Here is a 25,170-nt window from a genome sequence, read left to right as displayed (position 1 = left end):
CTCTTTTTATGATAGTATACCGTAAAAGATTCGACGCGAACTCGGACAATAATAACGTGCGATAGAATTTTCTATTCTATTTTTAAGTACCATCGCGCGTAAACGAATTGATATTTTCGCTCGGAATAAACTATCGAACGTGAACAGTGTAACAGTGAAACCCGTGAACGGTGTAATACGTAAAGAGATTATAAGGAAACCGAACATAGTTGAACGAACGCGTAATCATTGTGTTCAAAATTAAACGATATCCGCTCTGCGACTCAGCGATTTTTCACTATGTGTTAAGCGAGAGGAAGAGAAACGCGAGAGACGAATAGATAAGTTACACGCTCCAATTTACAGTTATCTACGACAAGTTAGAGAAACTCCCAATTACTACGATAGATCTTGTTAATTCCTTTATATCTTGTAAAAAGTACTGAGTTTTATTAGTATTAACTGTTCCGTAAACTGAGAATTTGTTCGATCCTATCGCATCCTGCATTTCCTCCTCCCTAATCGTCCCTTTACTTCCGATACCCTGATCCTCGTATTTTTTATAAATAAGTTATGTCTTTTTAAAACAGATGTAATAATAAAGATAATCTAACATCCACAATAGGATTGTTGTTCTGTTCTATCGTGCTATGCTTCCGTGTTTTCATTCCTTGATGTTGTAATGATTTAAACATAGATACCATCTTTTTGTTTAGTATGTTGCAACAGATTTTACACAACAATCAAATTGTATTATAGCGATAAAAAATAAAAAAATCCGACCTATTTGTTTGGCTCTTCTTAATTCTTACATCTTTCGCTTATCATTTGCGTTTCAATCGTATTTTTTAGTCTCAGCCTGCATGCCAACTTGCGGTCTAGATGATAAATACTTACTCTAGAAATACTAGAATAGTCGATGATTACAATTTAGATCGTCATTCGCATCGAACAGCCGAGACAACGAGAAATATCTTTCCAGATTAAACAGACAGACGACCTCGCTTTCAACAATGCTGAACGAAGAATGTAAAAACGTAGAAAAACATGGGAGAAGAGAGGGATTCGAAAGGGATGTTTCCAATTACATTCACCACCACGAATTGAAGAGGTCATGAAGAATTCACTTTATTAAACGACGAAAGTAAACAAAAAGATCGCTGAACAACGACGATCGCGATATTCGTACAAAGTGCAGACGGTGTATATACAAACTTTCACTCTCACTCTCGCTCTCTCTCTCTCTCTCTCTCTCTCTCTATCAATCTCACCACAAAAGTAACCTCAAGAATGGAAATATACGCAGAAACGTAATCAAGAAATCCTCGAACGAAGTAATTCGATCATCGCACGGAAAATTATTTTCTCTCTTTCGAAGCTTCGGAAATACATACACAGGGTGGAACCTTCGAATTCGAGAAAGCCGATCACGCGCGTTCAATTTTTCTAATTTCGCTTTCTCTTGATCGATCGACCGACGAAACCGTGATACGCGTCAGAGGATCGCTCGTTTACGTTTTCCCCTTTTCTACGATTCTTCTCGCAGGTTACGATCGCACGCCACATAAATTCAAACATACACTCTTTCGCTCCGTCTCTTTGATTTCCTATTCATTTACTCATAGTCCTCTCTCTTCGCAAAAATCATACAAGAATTTCGTTTCATCTTTTTATTCGCGAATCGCAAGTTTCGCGATAAATCGGAATATTCGTCAAAGAAAGTTAGAAAGAGAATCGAGTGTCGCAGAAAAATTATTAGCAATTCGTTGGCACCTATTTCCAGCGAGCCTTCGTTGTTTCAGATATTTAATGTACGACGACCTGATTAACTAGTACGGGAAGCAAAAAAATCGTATCCGAGAAAGTTAAAAACACGGGATATTCGCTGAAATAATTGTACTTTGTATTGAAATAATTGTTCGATGTATCCAGCGAATTAAATTCCATTTCTTAATTTTCGTTTCAGTCCGTATAAAAGTGCTCTTCGGGATACATATTATACATCTACATATAGACTACAACGTGAAATAAATAATCCTACGACTCGAAGAAATTCTAGAAATTCTAGAAATTCTAGAAATTCTAGAAATTCTAGAAATTGTTATTCTATTAGTAGACTTCTATCGGTATAAAGTGTTGTTTTTTTAAGTAAACTGTTGTAGACAGAGAAAGTTGTATAATTTATATTACAATAAATAATTTGCAAACTGCAATATGATCTGAACGAACAGAAACGAATAAAAGGATCTTTCGCTCGAGCACAAATTTTTTAATGGGTAAAATTCGTTCGGAAGGAAGCTTCAAACCGAATTGAAAAAAAAAAGAATTAAAGAATTACACCCCGTACGTCTTTCAAGAAAGAAAAAAAAAAGAAAAAGAAAAAAGAAAAAGAAAAAAGAAAAAAAGAAAAAAAATGTTAAATAATTAGCCGTACTCTTACATTTGTCGCCAGAGTCGTCAAATAAAATCAGTGGAATTGCTTCAAGTTCAAATGAAATTTTAGGAACATAAAATCTGAATGTACGGTGTCAAAATTTGGTCTTCCTAAGTCGATCCTTAATCTTATTCTCCCTTACGGTGGAAATTTCTTGTCTACTTTAGCGAATATCTCGTATGCATCCTGTATACTTAACGTCGAGTAAAAAATCACACATTATATATATATATATATATATACGTTCAGTAGCTATGAACAATTTTCTCGTACAAAAATTCTTTAAACGGTGCGTATTTACATGGATCATCCCAAGTACCCTTGGTTCAAAGTGTATATTAGCTGCTAATAATTTTTCTTTAATCACAATGTTCTTTTTTCGCATCTTGCTTTCCACCGCGAAACACACGGTAAAATTCGTGCGCTTCGCCACGAAAACATCGTTACTAGTATCCTTTCTTTCATTTCTTCTCTTTTCCATTCAATCTATCGACGAAGGCAAATTATTCGGGCAACCAGCACTCGAATTTCTTAATTTCATCGGAGAGAAACAGAGCGTCGAACGATCATTACACGATTGGTTGTCGATGCGTGCATACGGAATCGAACAAAGAAAAAAGCATCATGTTCACCGAACGTTACTCGCGTGTCGAGAAAAGACATCTTATTGCATTTATCAAATAGGCGGTCATCGGCCATCCATTATAGTCTGCCTCGATGTAATCGAACAAACGTGGGAAATCTATCCTAAAAAAATCCAATATGAGAGAAGCAACATATAGAGATTGCCGACCTATTTAATCCTGATATGAATCTTCTACGATACTACGGACTACGATACAAATTTATAGCTAACGTATCACGTAATAACTGTAACATAACTAAATACGTAAACGGAACGTAACTAGAGATTTGCCTGGTCTTTGAAATGTCTTCCTGTAAAGGAGCGTCCGCGGTCTATCCACCATATAAATAACATTATGCTCCCATTTGTCACATTTAAGCTCATATTTGAGCTAAAGTAATTTGGTAATTGCGTTATTCGAACCGAAATTCTACTTTCGCGATAATTCTATGCATTTCGCAGATTCTATGCATCTTTCTTGTATACCTTGCCGCGATTGTAACTGTTTTCCTAATCTTAAGAATAAACGAGATACGTTATTCGAATCGCTCGTCCCGCCGTTCTTATACGACGCGAAACTCTCGAAATATCGCATCATTGTTTGAAAAATCATTCGTCGAACGATTAATCTCTCGTCTCGAACAACCTTGAACACGGCAACGAAATATTTAAATAATCGTGACCGCCTGTTTGACAAATACAATCGTATCCGTCTTCTCTGGCGTTAGAAGAATACATTTTACGGCGAAAGAGCGGTGTCTAACGGAACCACGCACACGAAAACGACACACGTCGGATACATTCACCGGAAGCGAGTCCAATCGTAAGAGGAACGAGGCACGTTTCTCCTCGACGCGACGGTTTCCCGCCTCTATAATCGCGTACAAACCTTTACGCAACCTTTACGTACATTAGGGCTATGAGTATTCCTCGCGCATTTGCATTAAAAAACGGGGCATGGTGGGACAATTGTTGTATCAGAAAGGGGATAGCAAGGAATATATTTACATCGATACTGGCAGTACATCTTCGTTCCGTTATGTTGCTTCACCGTGGAAACGCCAAGTCCAACTTTCGATAGTCTTTTTCTTTTGTTATGTCGCGTGTAGAGGAGCTCCGCGGCAGCGTAGCTCCCTCTTCTTCCCTTGATTCTTCGATTCATCTTGAAGCGGCTGACGCGCTTGCTTCTTCTACAGGAGATGACAATTCTTGTTTCTACGTAAATGCACTTTGATCGCAGTTCTCTGACGTTTTCTTTCTGTCGCTTCGTCGCCTTCTAACCGCTCGCTCGTCTTGTGCCGCGGCTCTCCGATCAAACAGACGTATGCGCCAAACGAGAGCGAATTTTAATCCAACTTTCAATTCTTATGCCGAAATCCCTCGTTTCAATGCATTTTCCTAATAAAATTTCATTTTCGATGCAATTTTTCCTAATAAAAGTCAAAGTGGAGATTATGCGTCAAAATTTCATTTGATTTGTTCGGCGACACTACAGCTTTCTTCCAAGCTTCGCAGTGGATATCGGAGAATTGTACTTTCGATCTTGCAAAAGCAGTTAAAACGATGACACCACTTTCGACGATCGATCCTTTTTAAAATTGTCCTCTTCGCATTCGTCGATTCGATCTCGTATTGGCACACTTGAGGTGATTTTAACGTAGCGGATCGTAGCGGATCGTAGCGGATCGTAGCGGATCGTAGTGGATCACACTGGTACAAAAAACTGTCGCTTCCGTAAAACTTACAAGATAGATCGCGCAAACCTAACAAAATGAGAAAGAGCAACGGAAGAAATTGTCTAACGATACAACGTGATAACGCAACGGCCGCAACAAATTAATCAATTTGATCAACATTCGTTTGTTCACCGATGCAAGCTTCCATCCTAAATTCTTTTCTCGCGAATGATCGCGAGTAATCTACTTCGATGACGCTGATCGAAGAGAGAAAAGAAAATGAAATTTCGATCACGAGTCGGATCGTTCGTGTGAAAAATCCACGAGTATACATAACTTGCGTCTTCTTTTCTCTTTAATAGCCTAAGCAAGAAAAAGGGGAAAAAGAGATAAACAGCTCTACGTGTGCACGAGAACGGCTTAAGTTGTATTTAGGTTCAGCTCGTGTCCGGTTCCTCGCGCATGACGGTGAACTTGGAAAAGGGGAAAAAAAGAAAAAAGAGAAAAAAGAAGAAGAAAAAAACGGGAGAACAAAAGAAACTATAAACGCAACAACGTTCGTTTAATTAAGAAGTTGACGTATCATAGCGCAGTATTGTCTAACGTTGTTTATTAAATTATAACTTAGAGATGTTTGGCAGTGTCTTCGTCCAACATATACTTATATATACGCTTCCTTTAGAGAGTATAACGTTTCGCGCAAGGTTGTACAATTAGAAATAAGATATCCGTGCTATTTGAGTATCCTTTATACAAAATTGTTACGAAAATTGTATCTTGTAGCGTGTATAATACGATTACGATTACAGTCTGAACACACTTGAACACATATTTTTCTAACGCACGAAGAAGACAATAAAAATATGAATTCTCTCTCTCTCTCTCTCTCTCTCTCTCTCTCTCTCTCTCTCTCTCTCTCTCTCTCTCTCTGTATCTCTCTCTATCTATAGAGATATCTATAGACATCTATAGAGATAGCTCTATCCCTCTCCCTCCCTCCCTTCCTCCCTCTGTCTCTCTTTGAGGAAAAGAAAGAACCAATACAAGAAAAAGAAAAGAAAAGAGGAGAAGATAAAGCAATATAGCAACGTATAAAAAACGAACGTGTATGTAATTGGCAGAAAATCGTATATACCTTGACTTGATTCAAGATTGCCGTCGCTAAAACTCATCTTTGCCGAGCTTCGTACAAACGATAATCGGTCGCGACTTTACAAAACCTCTCTAAAGGAATTACAATGCAAAGAAAGATGATCGTTACGTACAGTAGATTAAATAAATAGCACTTAAAAATACCTATCTTAGGTAAATCTGTTTAAACACGACTGACTCGCGATTTTTTCGTATTCAGATGTATATTTCGTATCCAAATTTATACGATTCTTACTTTACGCAAAATATCGAAATTCGTCGAACGAACAAACGTAGATTCGCTTGATTAGATATAGTGAAACATGATCTTTTTCTCTCGATTCCTCTTTAGTGTCTAAAGAAAGACTGTTTACCGAACGACTTTAGTCAAGTTTTTCGTTGTTACTTGCTAAAACGTCGTAATCGGTCGGGACAAATTAAAAACTAGATTAAAGACTCGAATTTTGTACAACTAAAGATAATCGTATAGGAAATGCAATTTCTCCGACTTCTTTTTTGTTGTTTTCCTTTTCTTTTCTTTTAAGTTAGCTCTTTCGATACAAGAACTTAATTGGAAATTAGTCCGACGTTTTAATCCTCCTTTATAGATATGCGTGTATGCTACTGATCAGTAAGTTCTCTGACCACAGATCCTGTGTTTATCGATCGGAACACGAATGAGACAAAACAATCCTGATACAAACGATTTTGTACGAATATTCTTCACTGTTAATTGCATCAATCCAGGTTGTATCAGCGTTTTCTTTTCAATTCACCTTACGAAACTTCAAAAACTTTCTTCTTCTTCTTCTTCTTCTTCTTCTTCTTCTTCTTCTTCTTCTTCTTCTTCTTCAATGGTGGAAAAATGTTGCCTACCCGTGTCTCTATTACATGCGAACGAATACTTTCACATGCCCTACATTTTTTTCTTTCTTTTAACTTTTTTCTGTAACAACAACACTTTTATAAAGATTCGCTACGTCTCGAGTCTTCAGATTGATTTCTCTAACCCGGAAAAAACGCATGGAGAAAATTTACAACGTTATCTATCGCATAGATAACTTTGGCCAACCACTTACGTACTCAGCTATGCGACGACTCCTTAAATTGTACGTTATTATGAAATAGGTAAGTTCTTTCCCCCTAGTCTTGTATAATAATGAGCAATGCTAGAACTGCATCTTCATCATCTTGAACCGTATATAAAGAATAAAAGTTGCTCGCGATAATTCGTACATCGAGCAATTGCACCCCGTTATGTCAGCCACTATATAATTATCAAATACTACAACAAGTCGAACGCATAGTTATACGTAGTTATACGCAGAAGACAAACTGCAGCGTGGCGGATGTGTTTTGTGGCAGTATGATCGCGTGTTATGATTTTGATTTTAGTCATATTGTCGTACGAGTAAACGATGGGCGTAACAGTTCAAGAAGATCAAGTTACAGAAGCCGATGTCTATCTCTACGATTGTATTGAAAAATAACCTTTGCAGGATGTCTACTTTTCTTTTTACTCCATATTTTCTTCATTTACTCTTTTTAACACACTAACTGCTAACGGTCGCTAGTATGTTAGCTCAAGTGAGAGGAACAACTGTCAGTTTTTCAATTCGCATCCTTTTTTTCTCGTCGGGATCATGGTGCACGCTCCGCAACTTATAAAAACGAGCGATTGGCCAATTTCTAATGAATGCAAAACCCGCCGCAAATGATTCCTTTCTCCTTTTACATTTGCTTTACATTCGTCGACTTTTTCCTGTCAAACTACTATGCTACAATATATACAATTCATCGAGCAATGTATCTGATTGTTCTTGTAAATGTTTCCCTCGCGCGTGCTCCTATTACCTCGCTTTATATTAAAATAGATGTAGAAACGTTAATTGAATTTTATGCATCGAAGGTAATCATGGACGGTACATTTTGAATGTAGAATTTCAATTAAACGAAAACGAGAACGTTCGTGTTTCCCGGTATATGAAACGAAACAAATCGATAAATCGGCCTTTTACTTTAAATACAAATGGCAATGCAAATTCATTGTCCAGCAATGAATTTGTATTTACTATTGTTTGCAACCTGCTTCTCTTCGTAAGACTCGCAGTTTCTTGATCGAATGAAATAAAATTTACATTTGCAAGAACAGTCACACATCGTACACCAATTAATACATACTTATTACATAAACATATGTAACGAATGGCAGTGCATGTGACTTGCATCAATTTGTCACTAATCATCTCTTTTACGCGTAGAGATTTGAAACTGATCGAGCAACCATGTAACATCGCTCTTGCTCGATTCGTTAACGGAAATTTTATACGATTGCAATGCATTTTTATAATCATAAAGAAATGATTTATTGTTAAGTATTAAGTCCCTCCCACTCGATTAGGTATTGAGTCTGACCGTTTGGTCCTATCCTCTTTGCTCTGATGACAAACTTTTCACCAGCAGCGATTCTATTAGCTGCTCCAAAATATATGTTCACCGATGATTTTAGATCATCCAGAGATATGTCGGGCGCACTTTGTTTAACAGGCGAACACTTTGGGGATGAAGGTACGCTACCCTTCTTTTGTGGTTGTGGATCTGGAGGCGGTAATTTGTCATTGTTTTGACGTTGTCTTAGTCTCCTCCCGTTTAAGGCATAATCGACACAATTTCCAATTTGACTACTAGCACTGCTCGAGGCACCGTTAAACGAACTTCTTAAATTCCTTGCAAATTCACTTTTAATTTCGTTATTACGTGCCGGTAAGATGGTTGCCGTTTTACTGGCAGTATGCTGATACTGCTGTTGTATCTGCTGTTGCGATGGACGTCCTCTCCGATGTTGACGTCTACGTTTAACTTGCCCGTTTCTGTCTATAATAATGTCTTTTTCCGATAATTGTCTTTTGGCTGGCCGCACTACCGGCGGTTGAGATATAACAGGAGTAAGCGGTAGAGGTAATGTAATTGGACATTGATTGTACGGTGACGGGGTACTTGAATTTGTTTGAGTCAGATGATTGCCAGGTGTACCCAATAAATCACTCAGATTTCTAAAAGGATTATTCTTGCCTTCAAAGTCTTTGGGTGGTGGAATAAAGGAGTCCAAGGTTCCTCTTGAACTGGTCTCATCCCCGCTTGTATCCGCAGGCGTAGATGGTGGTAAAGGATGCATCAATTCCACAGAACTAGGCACAGATAGTTCAGATATACCCGAAGTTGTGGCTGGCGGCGTAGGTGGGCCAGAAACTGAAGTTGGAGGTGTCGGTGGTAGATCGGATGTTTCCGAGTTACGGGATTTACTCTGCAATATATAACGAGCAATTGGATCGAACGAACCTCCATTGTACGAATTATACCTGGTGCTGCTGTTTTTTTCTTATCTATTACCTTAGCTATAGCATTCTTCAATAATTTCCTTGCTTTCCTATATCTAGCTTCTCGAACGCCCTGAGCTTTGCTTAAAACACCGTCGCTCTTTTCTCTTTTCTTGTGTTTACGTAACATCCTTTCGCGAGAACTTCCTAATGCCATTAAACGTCTCCTTCTTTGCAAACTAAGTTTGGGAAACGGGAATGATTTCTTTACAAAGCCACCTCCGATATACCTATAACAGATAAACAGATAACAACAATCAAAAGTGTTTTAGGAAACACGTTGTTACGTTTCGCCGATACAGTGAATCAGAGCCCTACCTTTCCCTCAGGGACTGCGTCGATTGACTCGGTGGGCTTGGACTCGGACATGAACTTTGTTCTGCTTCCGAGTTCTGATAAATTGTTCCACGCATTACCACGTCCGATGGATTTACTGGAATTTCCAAGTTTTCTGCTGTACTTTGTTTCAATGCAGTTAATTGTTTTGTACTTTCTGGTAATGATATCGGTCTGCAACAAAACGATATTTCTTTCAGGGTCGTTAAAAACAGGAAAAGAAGGAAAGAAAGAAAAAAAAGGAAGAAAATAATAACAATTAAAGTACGTATTTTAAACAACAATATCGCGGTAACTAACCCTGTAGGCGGAGGAAGATATTGCAGTCTTTTATTAGCACCCCAGCATCTACGTAACACAGAATCATCTATTACACCAGTTGCTGGAAGATTAACAATTGGACACGGTGGTGGTAACCTAACTCTAAGACCCCATATCGTAGTACGTTTCTTTATTTCTCTGCCACATTTGAATCTGTTCCTATTATTTGTCAATATTGCTAGTATAGATTCTCTGCGTATTTGAGCACTGACATCCCTGATCTAACAATAACAAATACATACGCATATATTTTTTAAGTGTCTAATTTGTGCACATTTTTAACCAAGTAAAAACATCTTGAACTTAACGTTCGAAAAATTCTATAAAACATCTCACCCGTGGAGGAAGCTGCAAAGTGTTCCAGTTATCATTGGCATAAGGTACGATAACAGTGTCCAAATCATAATACTTTTTAGCATTGTAAACAGTTAAATTGTACAACATCAGGTGCACCAGATCTACCCATTTCAATTCCAGTCGCCGTACGAATTCTTTGCCATAATTGCACATTGAACAAACAAACACATAAAACCTATAAATAACGTCAATTATTAAAGCCGCCATAGGAATAAGGAAAGAAAGCTTTTTACCAAGATTTCATCGTTTTCACCTACCTATCTCCACTGTATAAAGGATAAGTTAAGCAACTGACACATTTTTCATGAAACCATTGCTTGCAACGAGCACATTGCAACATTTGCGTATACCATTCGCCATTGAGTCCGCAATAACAATAAATTTGTTCCGCATTTACTCTATGATGCGCATCCCAATTTAACATATTGGGCTGTAACAAACATTAACTATTGATTCTATCAGTATTCTAATATATTTCTCAACGAAATAATGTATTTAAAGATATAAGTAAAGGACTAATATTGTTCACTTATTATTATTATTATGGATTTGCTATTGAAATTAAGATTACAAAAAATTGTCTTGGATACTTACATCGTACGGCAACTTTGTCATATCATCTGGTGGCGGCTGAGGTTGGTCCCTACCACTGCAAACTTTTCTGATACTTGCCTTTACCATAGAAGTTTTCGGTTCTACAACTTCACGCGCACGCGGTTGACTATCTACACATCTTTTACACATCCAATGCGCCTCGGCTGCAGTTTCTTCTTTTAATATTTGAGGCTGCAAGTACATACGCTTTGAAATATCTATCTCATAACGTATTGGCACGATTACATATAAACTATCGATCTCTCTTTCAAATATATATTTTTTCCTATTACCTGATGACAAAGTTGGTGATAACCACGACCACATTTGTCGCAAACAATAATGTCGTTATCAGTCTTGGGCTGAGATTTTTTACAAAGAACGCACATAACATCAGAATCTGGCATCGATAGCTTTGTCAACTCCTTAACAGAGGACCATGCGGAGGTGTTGTCCATAAATTTGACAAGGCATTTCTCCCTTGCCAAATCCACCTGTACAGACATTGTTTAATAGAGTTTCTTCCAACTATGTTAAATACCTGTAGTCTCATCTAGCTATTTTGAAATCCTCACTATGTTAAATCCGATAGTAAAACATAATGTGATTATGTTTTATTGGAAAAATATAGAAAATCAGCTACGTTTGAGAAATATTATACAAATGTACCTCGACAACCGTTCCAAGATAATATTTTCCATCTTTGTGCTGAAGAAGAACGTCGTCCCCATGAGAGAAACCCAATTTCTGTTCCCTCGTAGTGCTATCCGGCGCTGCCAGACTTTCTTCTGGCTCTGACATTTTCTACCCTGTTTCTACGGTCACATGAAACAAGAACGATATAACTTAACACACATAAAATTAACGATCGAATCATATCTAAATAATGTAATGAAATAGCTGTTATTTAACTTTAGATTCAAATGTTACAAAGGGAATTTCATTAAAGACATTTTAAAGGCATTGTTTTAAATTTAACATTGTTTAATTTCTGAAAAGAAGCTGATATTAATGTTTATCCGTATAAGATGTACAGATCATAAAAAATGATCAGATACTATAGAAGAAACATGTTATGATTTGATAGTAAATAATAACATCAACATGATAAGGCTTCTATATTATTAGTTACACCAATACTACACCGCATATGTATTTACGTTATAAATTGCTGTTTAATGTTATTAAACAATTATAAAACAAACTCGATATATGTGGAAATTAGCCTTTTATGAAATAAATAGCATCCTATAGAAGTAAAATTGAACATGTTTCGAGGTAAAATTACGATAATCACGTTAGGAAAGTGGTTAACATTTCGAATGAAAGGCCATGTTAATATACAATCTTCTTGTAAAATGTTTGTTGAAATCCGAAAGGAATGCAAATCTTACATGCACGTACACATAATGCTTGGTCCACGCAAATGTGCAAAATAGATGGTCCGCCAAATCATTCATTTATGTACGTGTCCATTACAAGCGGCGATAAGTACGTTACAAGAATGAAAAAAGTATCGCGTATACCTGCGAAAGAAATAACGACCATATGATCGGCATCTCATTAAAAACCAGTCCGCGCGCTCTCGCTCTCGTTAACGAACGAGAGCACCTACAAATGCTGTTCTAAACAAGACGAAACGTCGCGCACGAGCGGTTACACTTTCGAGAACATTTTTATCGTTGATGACAAGTATGTCGAATGAAATCAGATTCTCTGCCGATTAAGGGAACAGAAGAGACCTTAAAACCGATTAATTGACAAAGACACTGGCGATACGATAGACAGGAACAACCCCCGGGACATCTCCTAACACCGGGCGGTGCTTGGACCGGTGGTGGTGTTTATAGGACAGAAGACCGTGCGAATATCGTTCGATCTCCAAACACCTTCTCTATGTCGTACCTCAGCGTCTTGGCCGTCGAATCACGCGCGACGTTCGGCCCTCATTTTCCGATTCCCGTCAGCCATTTACAAGCATGGGGGCCCCGCCACGGTCGGTCGCTCTCAGACACAGAATCGCGGCGCGGCAAAACCCTATCCCGTGAAGTCAGGATGGCGACACGCCGGCACGCATGCAACCGTTACGATCACGGCGGCGCCCGGGTATCTACGTCGGCCACCCTCAGGATCACCACACGCCCTTAGACACGGACATCACCGCCGCGAACTCGGTGCACTTTCATTGTGTCCCTTGAAAATTCGAATAACCACCGTCCGCCATATTCGGGGAAACACTTGCTAGAGACTACGCTGCTCAACTAACCTACCGTGGTGCCAGTGCTCCCCGTAGGGATGTCTAACGAAACAGGGATGCCCATTTCTTTTCGCTTTACACTTACATTTACACTTTTGCCTAGAAAGTATAACACCGCTCTCTCGGAACTCGTCAAATAGGATCAGAGATAGTTGGTCAACGTTCCAAGTCTGCTTTTCATAATTCTATTTCATGAATACTATAGCCTTAAGTTATAACCTTTGTACGTTTGTTTGATCGACAAATGTTCTTATAGAACAATCTCTCAAACCCCGAATTTATTTCCAAGCACAAAAAAAATAACTAAACGAACTATTAACAAAAGTTCTAAATTATACATTGTATATCATTCGTGTTTTGGTATACGTGTAAAAATTCGTGAACAGCATGGCGCAGGGCATACAAATCTTGATGTACGGCCATGGTCGTTAGTTGGACGTTCTATTGTGGTACAGGTATAATATAAACAATTGATGACAGCGTAGCTAAAGAGTCTGCTATATTATGATAATTACAAGAAAATACCGTAATTATTTAAAATGTAGAGGATTTCGGGATTGGAACGATATATAGAATATAGAAATCTTACAATCTTTCAACAATTAGAGTGGTATATCTTTCATACACAACATTCTCGTCATCTATACTCTAAACCTGTATAAATTTTGTTACACTTTAAATAATCCAAAACAGACCTTAAAATACTATTAAATGAAATACGATAGTTAATAAATGCAACGATTTGTTTAAAAAACAACATATTCATATGTCGCTTCTGATTTTATCAAGTTTTGAAAAATAATAATTTCAATAGCTTCTTGTAATTAACTTGTATGCAAAATATGAATTTGCAAATCAATTTTATATTACGTTTATGTATAAATAACGATTTTGCCACTCTAATCTTAAACAGTTGTACGAAGTGTAAACGCCGCAATAGCTAGATAACATTTTGGCTATTGGTTATTCACATATTAGCTGATCATTGGATATTGAATGCGCTCTAAAATTAGCTGTAATTGTCCAATCGGCAGAAGACTGGAATACGAATCTCTTATGCCTAACGAAGTAATACTTAAGCTACTCACGTATTCGCAAGTGAAGGGTTGCTAACTTGGAAGTTGAAGCATGTAAGTAACTTTTTTTCTGCCCGTAACTCACCTGCCGATTTTTTTTTTTTTTTTTTTTTTTTTTTTTATTTAATTTCAGCAGCTCTTCCTGTTCAGAAAGCAAAGACCAGACACGCCATTTTGGGATGCAGAACATCATTTGTTTTTCACTCGCAATAGTAAAATAATTTTGTCTGCATATTTATACTTGTAAATACTATAATTATACGCGACAAAAATTGATTAGGAAACGTAGTAAAAATTACAAGTTCAAAATAAGAGCACAATTTATTTTTACGAAACTTAGTTTATGAAATAATTAGATTACACATACGCAATATCATATACACAATAACAAAGTTTTGTGTACATTTACATATTATAACTGGTTATAATAATTTCAGAAATGTCTGCTTCAAACATATCTTTGATTGTATCTATAAGGTTTAGTTAGCAGCGTATAGAAATATGTATAGATATTTTAAAAAATGGGGAACATTTTGGAATTAAAAATGGTGTTTTCGCTTCTTTGAAACATGAAAAAAAAAAAAGAAAGAAATGCAAGAATTTTTCGCAAAATATATTATTATTATTATTATATGTTCTACTAACGTTTCATAAATTATGCGTATATATGATCATTTCTGTAAGAACTATACCGCAACACGAAATATATATCATGACATCGTTTTATAATCCATGTAATAAAAACTGAAATCCCGAATGTTATACCAGATCAGTGGATTTATATGTATGTACATTATTTTGTGTATATAATTTTTATATCGTATATCAAGCTCATCATCTAATGAGTTATTGAATTACTAATGAATGCATTTCTCTCTCTCTCTCTTTTTTGTTAAGTATAAAAATGCTTTTCCGTAAAAGCATTCATCAATTTATTAAAAACGTTCTTATCTCACGAATAATTTAAGAATTTTATTTTTATGATTACTTTATCGCAGATATCGAGTATAGTAGAATTACACGAACACGATGCGGCTTGTTTTCAACGTCATAACATAATTATGTAATTATTATTATTATCTATAACAAATTTCGTAATAAATATCCTATAGAATAACTCTCAAAACAGTTTCTTTTTTACCGCAGTATACCTTTCCATGTAGTTATCATAACCATCGAGATTAGCGAACTGTTTCATTTCGAATAAATTTCCTTCGACAGAGAGAACGGAAATCTTGGAATCTTTCAAAATTTTAGTAGGTATCGCGCTCAGTTGTAGACAATTTTCTTCGAGTCTTAAAGTTTTTAGGCGCGAACATTCCGCCAATTTGTCAGATATAGTCGATATTTGATTTTGATTGAGGTTAAGTTCAACCACATGTAATGCCGCAGCCGCGTCGGGAATTACGGTAATTCGATTCTTCGATAAATCCAATACGTCCAGAAATTTCAACTCGCAAAACATGGGGGGAAATTCGGTTATACGATTGTCAGATAAATTGACCTGTTTCAAACGTACTAGTTTAGATAAAGACCAAGGGATACTTTTTATTTGGTTCGAACTTGCGTTTAAACATTCTAACTTGGTCAATGCTCCAAGTGCTTCGGGCAAAGTGGTCAATTTGTTATGATTAAGATTCAACTGCTTTAATAATGTGAAATTCCCAATTTCATCGGGAATATGACCAAATTTGTTCTCCGATAGATCCAATGTTCGTAACAGTGGCGACAAAGCTAATAGATTTTGTGGAAATTCGTCGAGTTTCCTCTCTGACAATTTTAACGTTCCGGTTTTCTTTGCAGTTTCGTAATGCTGCTTCAAGCCAGAGTTCCCCATTTTACTTTAACATCGGCAAAAATAAACCCGTATACTTGTTCCCAATTTGTTGACATCAGAGGTTTTACACGGGTTTATGCGAATAATAACTTTCTACCAATCTTCGAGAGGCATAAACAGGAAATATGGTTTTCGCCTAACTCGCTTTATTTTCTTAACAAATGATCGATCAAGTTATCGGAAATGCACGCAATGTCTCGTTATACATTCTCGTTGGTTGCTCGGTACTCACTCCTCATCACGGTTAAACCGTGAAGCCATTGAAATATATTTTGCTACAGACTGTATTCGATCACATCGGTGGTCGGTGCGGTGGACGATGATTTTTGCGAGCCACTGTACCAACGTAGCAGAGTCAGTCGTTGCGCCGCCACTCCTCCGATTAATTTTCACACGGCGATACTTATGAAGCGAATCGTCGCAACGGGTTAACCAGTGTCGCGGTTTCTATTCTCGCGCGAGTGCAGTCGCAGAACATGCTGCGCTTGTAAAAATCAGTCGTTCGAAAACATCCTTCCGAGATCGAAAATAGAGTGAAATGTCACCCGAATGACAGTCGGCCGGCCATATTGCTGTGGATGGTGGTTGTGTTCGAATCGTGACCGCGCGATGGCGGTTCGCGCGCTCGCGCCCCGAAACATGGCCGACAAACGAAGATGTAGCGGTGCACGTCGGGTTTACATTAGACTGAAAACGCCGCGGCAGTTACTGGTGTGTAGTTTACGATGCGATCATTCGTAGAAATGGTGAGATAGTGTCGTGGCTCGAGAGGACATACTATCGGCTAGCGATGGCCTCCACGCCGAAGTCGGAGAAGCATGCAGGTGAGTGATATACTGTGTAAGTACTATGACCTACGATCAAAGAGAACGTATGTAAGTATGTAAGTATAGGACGTTCTGCAACAACGACGGAACCCGGCCGTCGTCGCCGTTCTTCTTTTTCTCCCTTGTCAGTCAAATTCTTACTCGTTTACGTGCGTATCACAAGAATTTCTCACAGCTTAACATCCTCGAACGCCGCTATAGTCACTGCCGCGTTAATCTAAATATTAGCAGTGCAATCGTTCACGGACGCTACCGGACGCGAAACGTCAAAAGCATATGCGTTAGCACGCTTCTTCTATCGTTTCTCTTTCTCCCTTCTTTCTTTCTTTCTTCTCCACATTGCGTGTCACATTGCTACAGGTGCCCGTTTCATTACGATCGACGATTACAACGGGCATCCTTCTGAAACGTGGGTAATATACCTTTCGACAAACATCACGCTCAGCGAGTGTCACTTATAAATGAAGGAAGGATAATTGCGCCCGGTAAACGCGTTTACAACTTCACCTTTCGTTCGACTCATCAAGATCGCATCGTTCTAATTTCAAAGATTCCATCTTTCATACGAAACTAACGAAATTTGTTGCTCGCGTTCGAATCTATAAATGGAAATTGCATATCGTATCGTCTTTCGTAGGAATATGGTACACATTTTTGAAACTGCATCTGAAGGGACTAACGTTGCCCGATGTTGCCCGAAAGTGAAAGAAGAACCGCACGAAGAGTGGAAATAAAGGCACGAGAGGTGGAAGCATTGTTGATTTTCTTCCTCTTCTAGTCCACAGAGTCGAGATTCGTCCTGATGCTAGGACAATCGTTTCCTTTCTCGAAAAACGTTACGCGGCGGATGCACGACACTGGTAATAATACGCGGTCGCCTGGAGAGTGTGTCAATAAACCGTCCACGCGCCAGGGGCGAGCCCAATGTAATCCGAACAGCTGCCCGTGTCGCGAGTTTTTTTAGTTCGCGTTCGCACGCTTCAAACAAAGAGTTACATACTTACTTACATATACGTAGGTCGGCATCGAATGCGACGATATTAACATGTTCGTCGCGTAAGTCTCATATTTCCGTTGGTACGCGTATCAAAAGCACATATTAATTTCGATGTCAAACTCAAACTATAGGTTTTCTCTAGGAAAACTACATACGTACATACATATGTGTCGTGATCCGATCCGATCAGCAGTGAACGTGTTAAAGCCTCGAGAAGTCAAAGTCGTAAGTTTGTTTACGTTGTTTAAAAATTACACGGAACGCGTCGCGTTGCATCGAACATGCGGCTTTTCATTTCGATTGCTCTCTGCGTGTAATTGATAGCGGTAACTATGACATGTCGTTACGTTGCTTTTTACTATATGCACATGTTGCACGCGAATTTAATAGAAAATGGTGTGGTCACGCATAATTTAAATAGAACACGTAATACATAATACGCCGATTTATTAGAGACGGAGGTCTATCAGAGGTTTGAGATGTTTTGAAATATTTTCAAGTGCCCTGTAAAATTTCCGCACTATTTTGAAGGTATATTTATCTAAATGTCGAACGGTATTCTACGCATGAAAGATATTCTTATAACAATGAGAATATAAGTGCATATTACGTACATATTCTAAGGGTAATTAAAATAATTAATATAACTATTGACACGAATGTTGATAACTTTTGTAACTGTAATTATAACACGGTATGCATATATTGTATATAAAGGGCGAACAAGTCACAGACATTACTATTAACTTGCCTATTATTATTCGTATAATACAGATTCGTTTTCTCGGCCTTTTAATACTCCATCGAATAAATTATTAACGAAATGTACACACTATTATCTATTCGACGTAATTTAGGCAGCAATTTGAGACTTTATATTATCATAAAACGGTGATGTAAATTTCTTTCTTTCTTTCTTTCTCTTTTGAATCGCAAATTGAACGTAATAAAATGGCCTCAGAATATCCGACGCTTTTATTTTATTATTATAACGAGTGCTACTTATCGGAATTGTTATGTTCGATCACGTAGGACTGGTGACGGGTAGATATTCTTCAAGTAAAGGCAGTTTGATCAATTCGCCGGATAGCTAGTAGTAGCAACTAACACGGTATATACCCTACGTCATCTGTCGCTGGGTAATTGTGTTTAATGCGAGTTGATTTGTTCCCGGTTGAAATCGTGGAGTGTCTGTCATGTTCTGGCATGGTCTTTCGCATCTGAAAAATATATCCGCCGGATCTGTCCACGGGTTACAAACGTTAACGGGTTTAAGAGAAAAAGGCGTCAACGAAGTCACAGTTATTATCGATTAACAAACTTTTAATACACTTTTTACCATCGCGTCAAGTCGTCGAATGTAGCAACAACTTTTCTTTTCCACCTGATCTATTACATTAGAATTTTGTACATTATACGCATTCCTTTTCTACGTATTTTAAATGTTTTTATCATAAATCAACTCGAACAACAATTTGACAACGAAACAAGAACAAACGTAAAAACGAAGAATTTCATCTTGAATCGTATCAATTACTTGAGATTTGACTAAAATCGTGGGAAACAAAATACAATCGTGTCACGATAGAACAGCCTTTTTTAAAAATATCATTACGTTATCGTGTAGACACATTTTTCGGAAAAGTTTTATTTTTCTGGTTACTTTTTGGTAAAGGATCGAACAATGAAGCTGGTCCAATCGGAAGGTGAAAGGTACCTGAGCCGAAAGATCATACGAAGAGTGACGACGAATGATCTTTCTTAAGACTTATATATAATATAAGAGCTTAGTCTCTCTAAGAAACAAACTATATCTCATTTCGTAATTCGTCGCGTATTACACCCAGCTACTCCGATAGATTATCGCCAACGCAACGTCTCGAACAGGTGCTCCGTTTCGTGTTTACCAGTTACTACAATACTTAGATCGAGAAAGAATCGAGTCTCTTCTCGGCGAAACATCGCAAGCTCGCATTTCGCGAGAAATAAATACTCTCGTAGAACAATTACCATAGCCATAAACAGAAGAACGTTGGAGAAGGGGAGAAATTGCATCCTCTTGGTTAGACGAGCTGGATACTGCGAACTCGGTCAATAATAAATCCACGGTTTTGCCAGGGAATTCCTGATGAAAAGCGTACTCTCGTTAAATTTCCAGCTAGACCGGCTGGTTCGTTGAAATAATTCTATGGTGTGTCGCGTAAATGCCCGCAGCCGGCGATGCTCGAGCAGATTAAACGACTTTGTCGTTGTCTGGAAAAAGAAAGGGAGTAAGGCGAGGGTGAATAAGGAAAGGTAAGAACGTGCGCTAGATCGAAGTGCGATTAAATTCTACGCGTTCTCTGGCCTTTCTCCTTTCTGCTCTGTTGACATTGTATGTGCGAGATCCAGCCGTTTTGTCAGTTACGCTCTCCTACTGGATCTCCTCGGTGAAAACAGGACACGGAAAAATATAGGGTACGCACTCCTGGCATGTAAAAGTGCCTGTCTTACGGTTGGAAAGATGAAATTTCGGCGGAATAGTTTCCTCTTCTTTCTCCCTTTTTTATTTTTTTTTTTTTTCTTTTATCTGCTCCTTTTCTTTCTTTTTCCTTTGTCACAGAGGGACGTTGTTCATAGAATAACGATAAAAAAATGAGACTCGTCACGTTAGATTTGTTCAATACATATCGATTGCATTTTTTCAAATGTTTCAAATGTTTGATTATTCTGAATTTCAACTTTAGTCCGCGATATCCAACGACATAGCGACTTTACGAAGACCATTGACTTTACGAAGTAAGTAATTCATTAAAGAGCGACCCGTCGACAATATCGATTATATTTCTCGAGTAAAGAATAGTCAAGAAGCAAATACCGCGCATACATTATACCATAAACAGCGTCAGGAATAGGAAACAAATCCTATACGTTATATTAGACGTGTGTACACATAGGCATAGACAGTCGATCATCAACGATCGTACACAACGATGATCGGGTTTAGGATTAGATTCTTAGATGCTCGTGTTTCTCGATTCTCTATGCCATCGGTAGCTATGGTCGACGCGAGACCACAGGGGCAAGTGTTGTGGGTCTCGTATACCGCATACATCTGTATATCAAGCACCGATGTGATGCAGCGTGAGGAAGAGACCGGGATTTGTAGCGTGTGCATGGTACATTCACCGGCGATTCATGAATATGCATCTGTTTTCACGTTTCGTCGAGCAAACGTGATCTCGGTACACGGATTAGAGGGGAACGTGCACGTGCGAAAACCAGTCGACGTACGTGTTACGCTTGATCCTAATTTAGGTTCTGATCCAACGGATCCCATGCGTCTTATTCTTCTGTAGGCTCTCGTTGCACGCGCATAACGCACACGTTGCATCGCATCGAGGCTACTAACTGAGCTCGATACGACACCTCCTTCGCCTTCCTTCGGAAATTAATCGTCGTCATTATCGTTTCCTTATCGTTCAATATCTCCGCGTATACAGATAATCGCGGGTTTTTACGGTAATCGTCATGGCGAAACGAACCTGAGCCAAAGAGTCTTCTTGTTCCGTGATACAACGTGTCTGCGACAAAGGATCGAGCAGGTTGAAAAGAAATTTTCCTAGCGGTAGGAAGCTTGCTGGACGAGTCACAATGGTTGTGGGATTCGTTTATAGAGAACGTAAGTTTTGCAGACGTTTTGTTGCTTTATCTTGTACACGAGACATTTTTTACCGACGTTAATCGTTTCGTGAAACGATAATCGATGGTTTTGGTACGAATGTGACGATATGAATTGAAATTTTGAGAGATTCGGCCGCGTTAGAGCCATAGAAAAGCGTATACAGAGAATTCCATTAAAAAATTGTTGCGTCTAGTCGACGATAGATCCAATGTATTTAATAGGTAGTAGTATGGTATGTATCGGGACTAAATGGTATCTTAATTTAACTTGATTTCCTTCCTTCTTATTATTTCAGAGTTATTAGGGTATTATTAGGTGAGAAAATGCGAAGAAGTTGAACGACGTTCGAGACGATAAAATATCGAGATTAAGATATCAAAGAGTATTTGGAAAGTTGTTTGACGATAAGCATTCGAGGACTTACAACTTGACAATTCATTTAAAATTTGTACGAGTATTGAGAAAGTGACCTTAGTATCTCCGAATTACAATATTTTTCTTCAATCATTATATATTTTATACTACGTTTCCGGAATTAGAAAGTCAGTTAAAATGTAGGCTATTCTTATTTATCCGTAATGTACTATTAAAATAAGGTACAAGTACCCCACCATCGAAGTATAGTAAGGAACGAGTTTTTGATAAATTATTAGCCATTTACATTTATATTTATGATAAATATCCTAGTTTTTATTGATTTGACACATCATGTATACAAATATTACCCTCCAGTTATTCGTTTCATTCGATTTTCTTGCATGTTACACGCATACACGTAAGTATGTACATGTACAATAATGATAGATTTAAAAGTCGAAAATGTAAATCAATTAAGTACAACACCGTTAAGGAATTCATCGATATTGTTATATATTTCTTTCGATCGTTCTCTTATCTTGCTTTTCTTCCATTCCGCGATAGTACTACAAAAGATCATTGTCGCGTTACGTGTAATGTATTACTAGAATTACGGATAAATACTATTTACGATTAGCAGTAGATTTTCTGCATTTCCTTGAAACGATCGGGCAGCAAACATTTCACGTAACTAGAGATCGTGCGATACAAATTTGTTGATTCGGCTATAATTCCGAGACGATCCGATATGAAATTTTGAGAGTCGCGGGGAGCATGGCAAGGGAAAGGTGGCAGTAGGCTACAAATAACAAATTCAAGCTTCGAGTGTTTATTAGTTTTCCTCGGATATTAATAAAAAAAATATTTCGATAGCATATGTCGAATTCCTAATTAAACCGTTCTCGCTGTAGTAGTTGTCGATTGTCAAACAACCGATGACTGATGACGCAGTGGCGATATCGGCTTCAGTAGCTATAGCGCACCTACAATTAGACCGCTTCTTTCTAAGCTACGTTACGTTTTAATTTCGGTGGCCGAAAAATGTTAGTTTACGATATACCGTATGCATATGTTATATATACATGTATATATTTATATTTATACAGATAATAAAACACGTAAGCGGCGATCGGCCTCAGTTTTCAAGCTGCATTGGGTTAGCCGGCCGCAAAATGATCAAGCATTTGATTGCTTAATCACTTTAGAGAATGTTTAAATGGAACATGAAACGTGCGTGTGTTTGGGCGACCAAAGTTACAGTAACCTGTTTTACGCGGAATATCCTACAAGTACTGAGGTCGATATCGTTATTGTATTATTACGTATCACTGGCTATTCGACGAGTCGCCGAGATAACTATTAACTATAGCGGGTATAGGCAGAATTCGATGTATAACGCTAAAAATTTTTTACTAATATCTCGGAAATTAACTAGTACCTGAGGTTCAAATTTTATTTCGTTCTCTCTAGTTCCATCAACCCTCACAAATTTCGTGCCGATTGGCCACTGGGACGAGGGGAGGGTGGGATTTCGCGACTTTATCCGTTAATTCTTTTAATCACCTGCAACTTTTTGTCGGTGAAACTGTAGAAAAATTAATAATGCAATATAATCTTTAAGAACGACAACCAAAAAAACAAAAAAAAAAAGTGATTAGCCACAAGCCAGGGATCTTTGTTCGAAGGTAAGTGACCGATCGTTCGAAGCATGACACCTAATCAAGAGGAAAGGAAAGCTTTGACTGGAGGAAAATTATAATCTGCACGGTCGTTTTCTTACGCGAGCTAAACCAATTTATGGTGCAATGGCAATGACAATGTCCATTGCATCGTCGACGAAGACGAGAAGCAAAGAACGGCGAGCGAGATGAAACGAGAAAAAGAGGAGGAAGAAAACTAGTTCTAGCCATCGCACGCTGACACAGTGCTGCAGGGGTCCGCAAATAAATTGTGCCGCCTCCTTCTCTGCTTCTCAATTCCTCGTCTCCTCTCCTCGCTCTCTCTTCTCTTTTTCTTCTCTTCCTCTTGCCTTTCTCTTCTCTTTCTCTTCTCTTTCTCTTCTCGGCTCTGCTCGGCGAAATAAAGAACGAGCGTAAGAGCGGCTGCCTATGTGCGTGGCCTTTTGTCTCGTCTCCTCTTTGTATCTTCTTGTGTCTCATTCTACCGCGCAGACCTTTGCGAGGCTAGACTGTGCACGCGCGCGCGCGCGCGCGATCCTCTCTCTCTCTCTCTCTCTCTCTCTCTCTGTCTCTCTGACCCGTTAAAATAGACAAGCCTTCTTTCCCGGCCAAAGTCACAGATATTACTGGGCGATCCTGCTAGTGGACGGTCCACGAGTATTAGCCGCGGTTCACCTCCGGATTCGCGTGCGACTTGCCTCTCTTTGACTCTGTCGTTTAAACTCGGACGGACCTGTTTGGAATCCGATCCGCGGACCAGATTTACGCTCGGTGTTCTTTCGTAGACGTCTCCAACGCACTCGTCTAAACGTCGAACACAACGAAACGACGACGTCGGGGAACAGTCGGTGAAGTTTTTCGGTGAGATTTTCAACATCCTGACGAATTTCAGCGGATTGATCAATTCGGATCAGTTTTTTGTGACCGATCGCGTCAGCGCACGGTGGAAACTAAGGGACACTACGGTGCACAGATCGGAGAATCGTGTTGGCTTGGTGTGAAAATTCGTTTCAGACTGATTACGTTTTTCCTAAGGATAATACAGAGCTGAAGGTAAAAGTTCTCGATCGTTGATCGCGTTAATCGTAGAAGATGGATTACTCTTGTAAAAATGAGTTACGTTAAAGAAATCTAGATGCTGGTATAGAAACTTGGTTGTAACAATCGTGGCGAATCCGTTTTACGTAGGTATATCGGTTTTATGTAATTGTTCGCGCTTTGGAGAAAGTGTATGGACTATTACTTCGAAAGTAGAGATTCCAATCTTCCAGAAAATACACAATGAGGAAATTTATGGAAGATGAATCGACGCGAGCAACAATCCGTGTTCGAGATAGACGCAGTGTGTCTCTAACGAGTGATTAGTTTTTTAGTGGATATATATTTGCCGTGGTGAAGTGGATCGATTCTTACCTTTTCTACGATCGTACGACTGCGTGGATATTGATGGTTTTTGCATCGATGGAAAGTGGATAAAACGAGGTGCATTAAATATAGGAAGATTCGCGTTATCTTGCTAGAACTTTGTAGATTTACAGTTTGGAAAATGATAGAAATCAAGGTAAATCAACATCAAGATTCGTGTGAAATTTTGATCAACTTTCCGTTCCCACGACTGACAAGATGGATTCGGTTATTCAATTATT

General features: G+C 38.4%; 3 protein-coding genes across 10 annotated transcripts in view; 1 reads left to right on the top strand and 2 right to left on the bottom strand.

The window, feature by feature from the left end:
• The window catches only part of LOC126864582 (polycomb protein Pcl), a 15,561-nt gene extending 2,008 nt beyond the window's left edge, over positions 1-13,553 (bottom strand). The window contains exons 1-11 of one of the 4 annotated variants that reach the window (XR_007689230.1): positions 12,736-13,552; positions 11,500-11,645; positions 11,124-11,324; positions 10,831-11,022; positions 10,494-10,666; positions 10,216-10,411; positions 9,859-10,100; positions 9,541-9,732; positions 9,236-9,452; positions 5,679-9,149; positions 1-5,622 (exon numbers count right to left, since the gene is read on the bottom strand). The exon at positions 1-5,622 is cut by the window's left edge and continues 2,008 nt beyond it. Coding sequence is in view for 3 of the 4 variants with exons in the window: in XM_050616069.1 (XP_050472026.1) it covers positions 8,217-9,149; positions 9,236-9,452; positions 9,541-9,732; positions 9,859-10,100; positions 10,216-10,411; positions 10,494-10,666; positions 10,831-11,022; positions 11,124-11,324; positions 11,500-11,631 (2,478 nt within the window). In the remaining variant the exon portion in view is untranslated. Of the gene's footprint in view, positions 9,150-9,235; positions 9,453-9,540; positions 9,733-9,858; positions 10,101-10,215; positions 10,412-10,493; positions 10,667-10,830; positions 11,023-11,123; positions 11,325-11,499; positions 11,646-12,224; positions 12,357-12,735 lie in introns of all 4 variants that reach the window. The other 3 variants (XM_050616069.1, XM_050616068.1, XM_050616067.1) reach the window with 3 other exon arrangements.
• Positions 13,554-14,255: 702 nt separating this feature from the next.
• Positions 14,256-16,587, bottom strand: LOC126864592 (leucine-rich repeat-containing protein 57). Its single transcript, XM_050616093.1, has one exon. It carries the CDS (start codon positions 15,998-16,000, stop codon positions 15,284-15,286), a length of 717 nt encoding a protein of 238 aa, XP_050472050.1. The 5' UTR covers positions 16,001-16,587; the 3' UTR covers positions 14,256-15,283.
• A 31-nt stretch (positions 16,588-16,618) lies between these two features.
• Positions 16,619-25,170, top strand: part of LOC126864581 (guanine nucleotide-releasing factor 2) — a 61,710-nt gene continuing 53,158 nt past the window's right edge. For 3 of the 5 annotated variants that reach the window (XM_050616059.1, XM_050616058.1, XM_050616055.1), the window contains exon 1: positions 24,405-25,085. Coding sequence is in view for 1 of the 5 variants with exons in the window: in XM_050616064.1 (XP_050472021.1) it covers positions 16,791-16,824 (34 nt within the window). In the remaining 4 variants the exon portion in view is untranslated. Of the gene's footprint in view, positions 16,825-24,404; positions 25,086-25,170 lie in introns of those variants that run through there. The other 2 variants (XM_050616060.1, XM_050616064.1) reach the window with 2 other exon arrangements.

Source organism: Bombus huntii, chromosome 4 (genome assembly GCF_024542735.1).
Source record: "Bombus huntii isolate Logan2020A chromosome 4, iyBomHunt1.1, whole genome shotgun sequence".
In the NCBI taxonomy this organism is placed as follows: domain Eukaryota; kingdom Metazoa; phylum Arthropoda; class Insecta; order Hymenoptera; family Apidae; genus Bombus; species Bombus huntii.
The sequence above is the reverse complement of the archived record's forward strand: the minus strand, read 5'-3'. Positions and strand labels throughout refer to the sequence as shown.

Excerpts from the sequence above, each read along its gene's own strand:
- LOC126864592 (XM_050616093.1), bottom strand. The coding sequence starts at position 16,000 with ATGGGGAACTCTGGCTTGAAGCAGCATTACGAAACTGCAAAGAAAACC.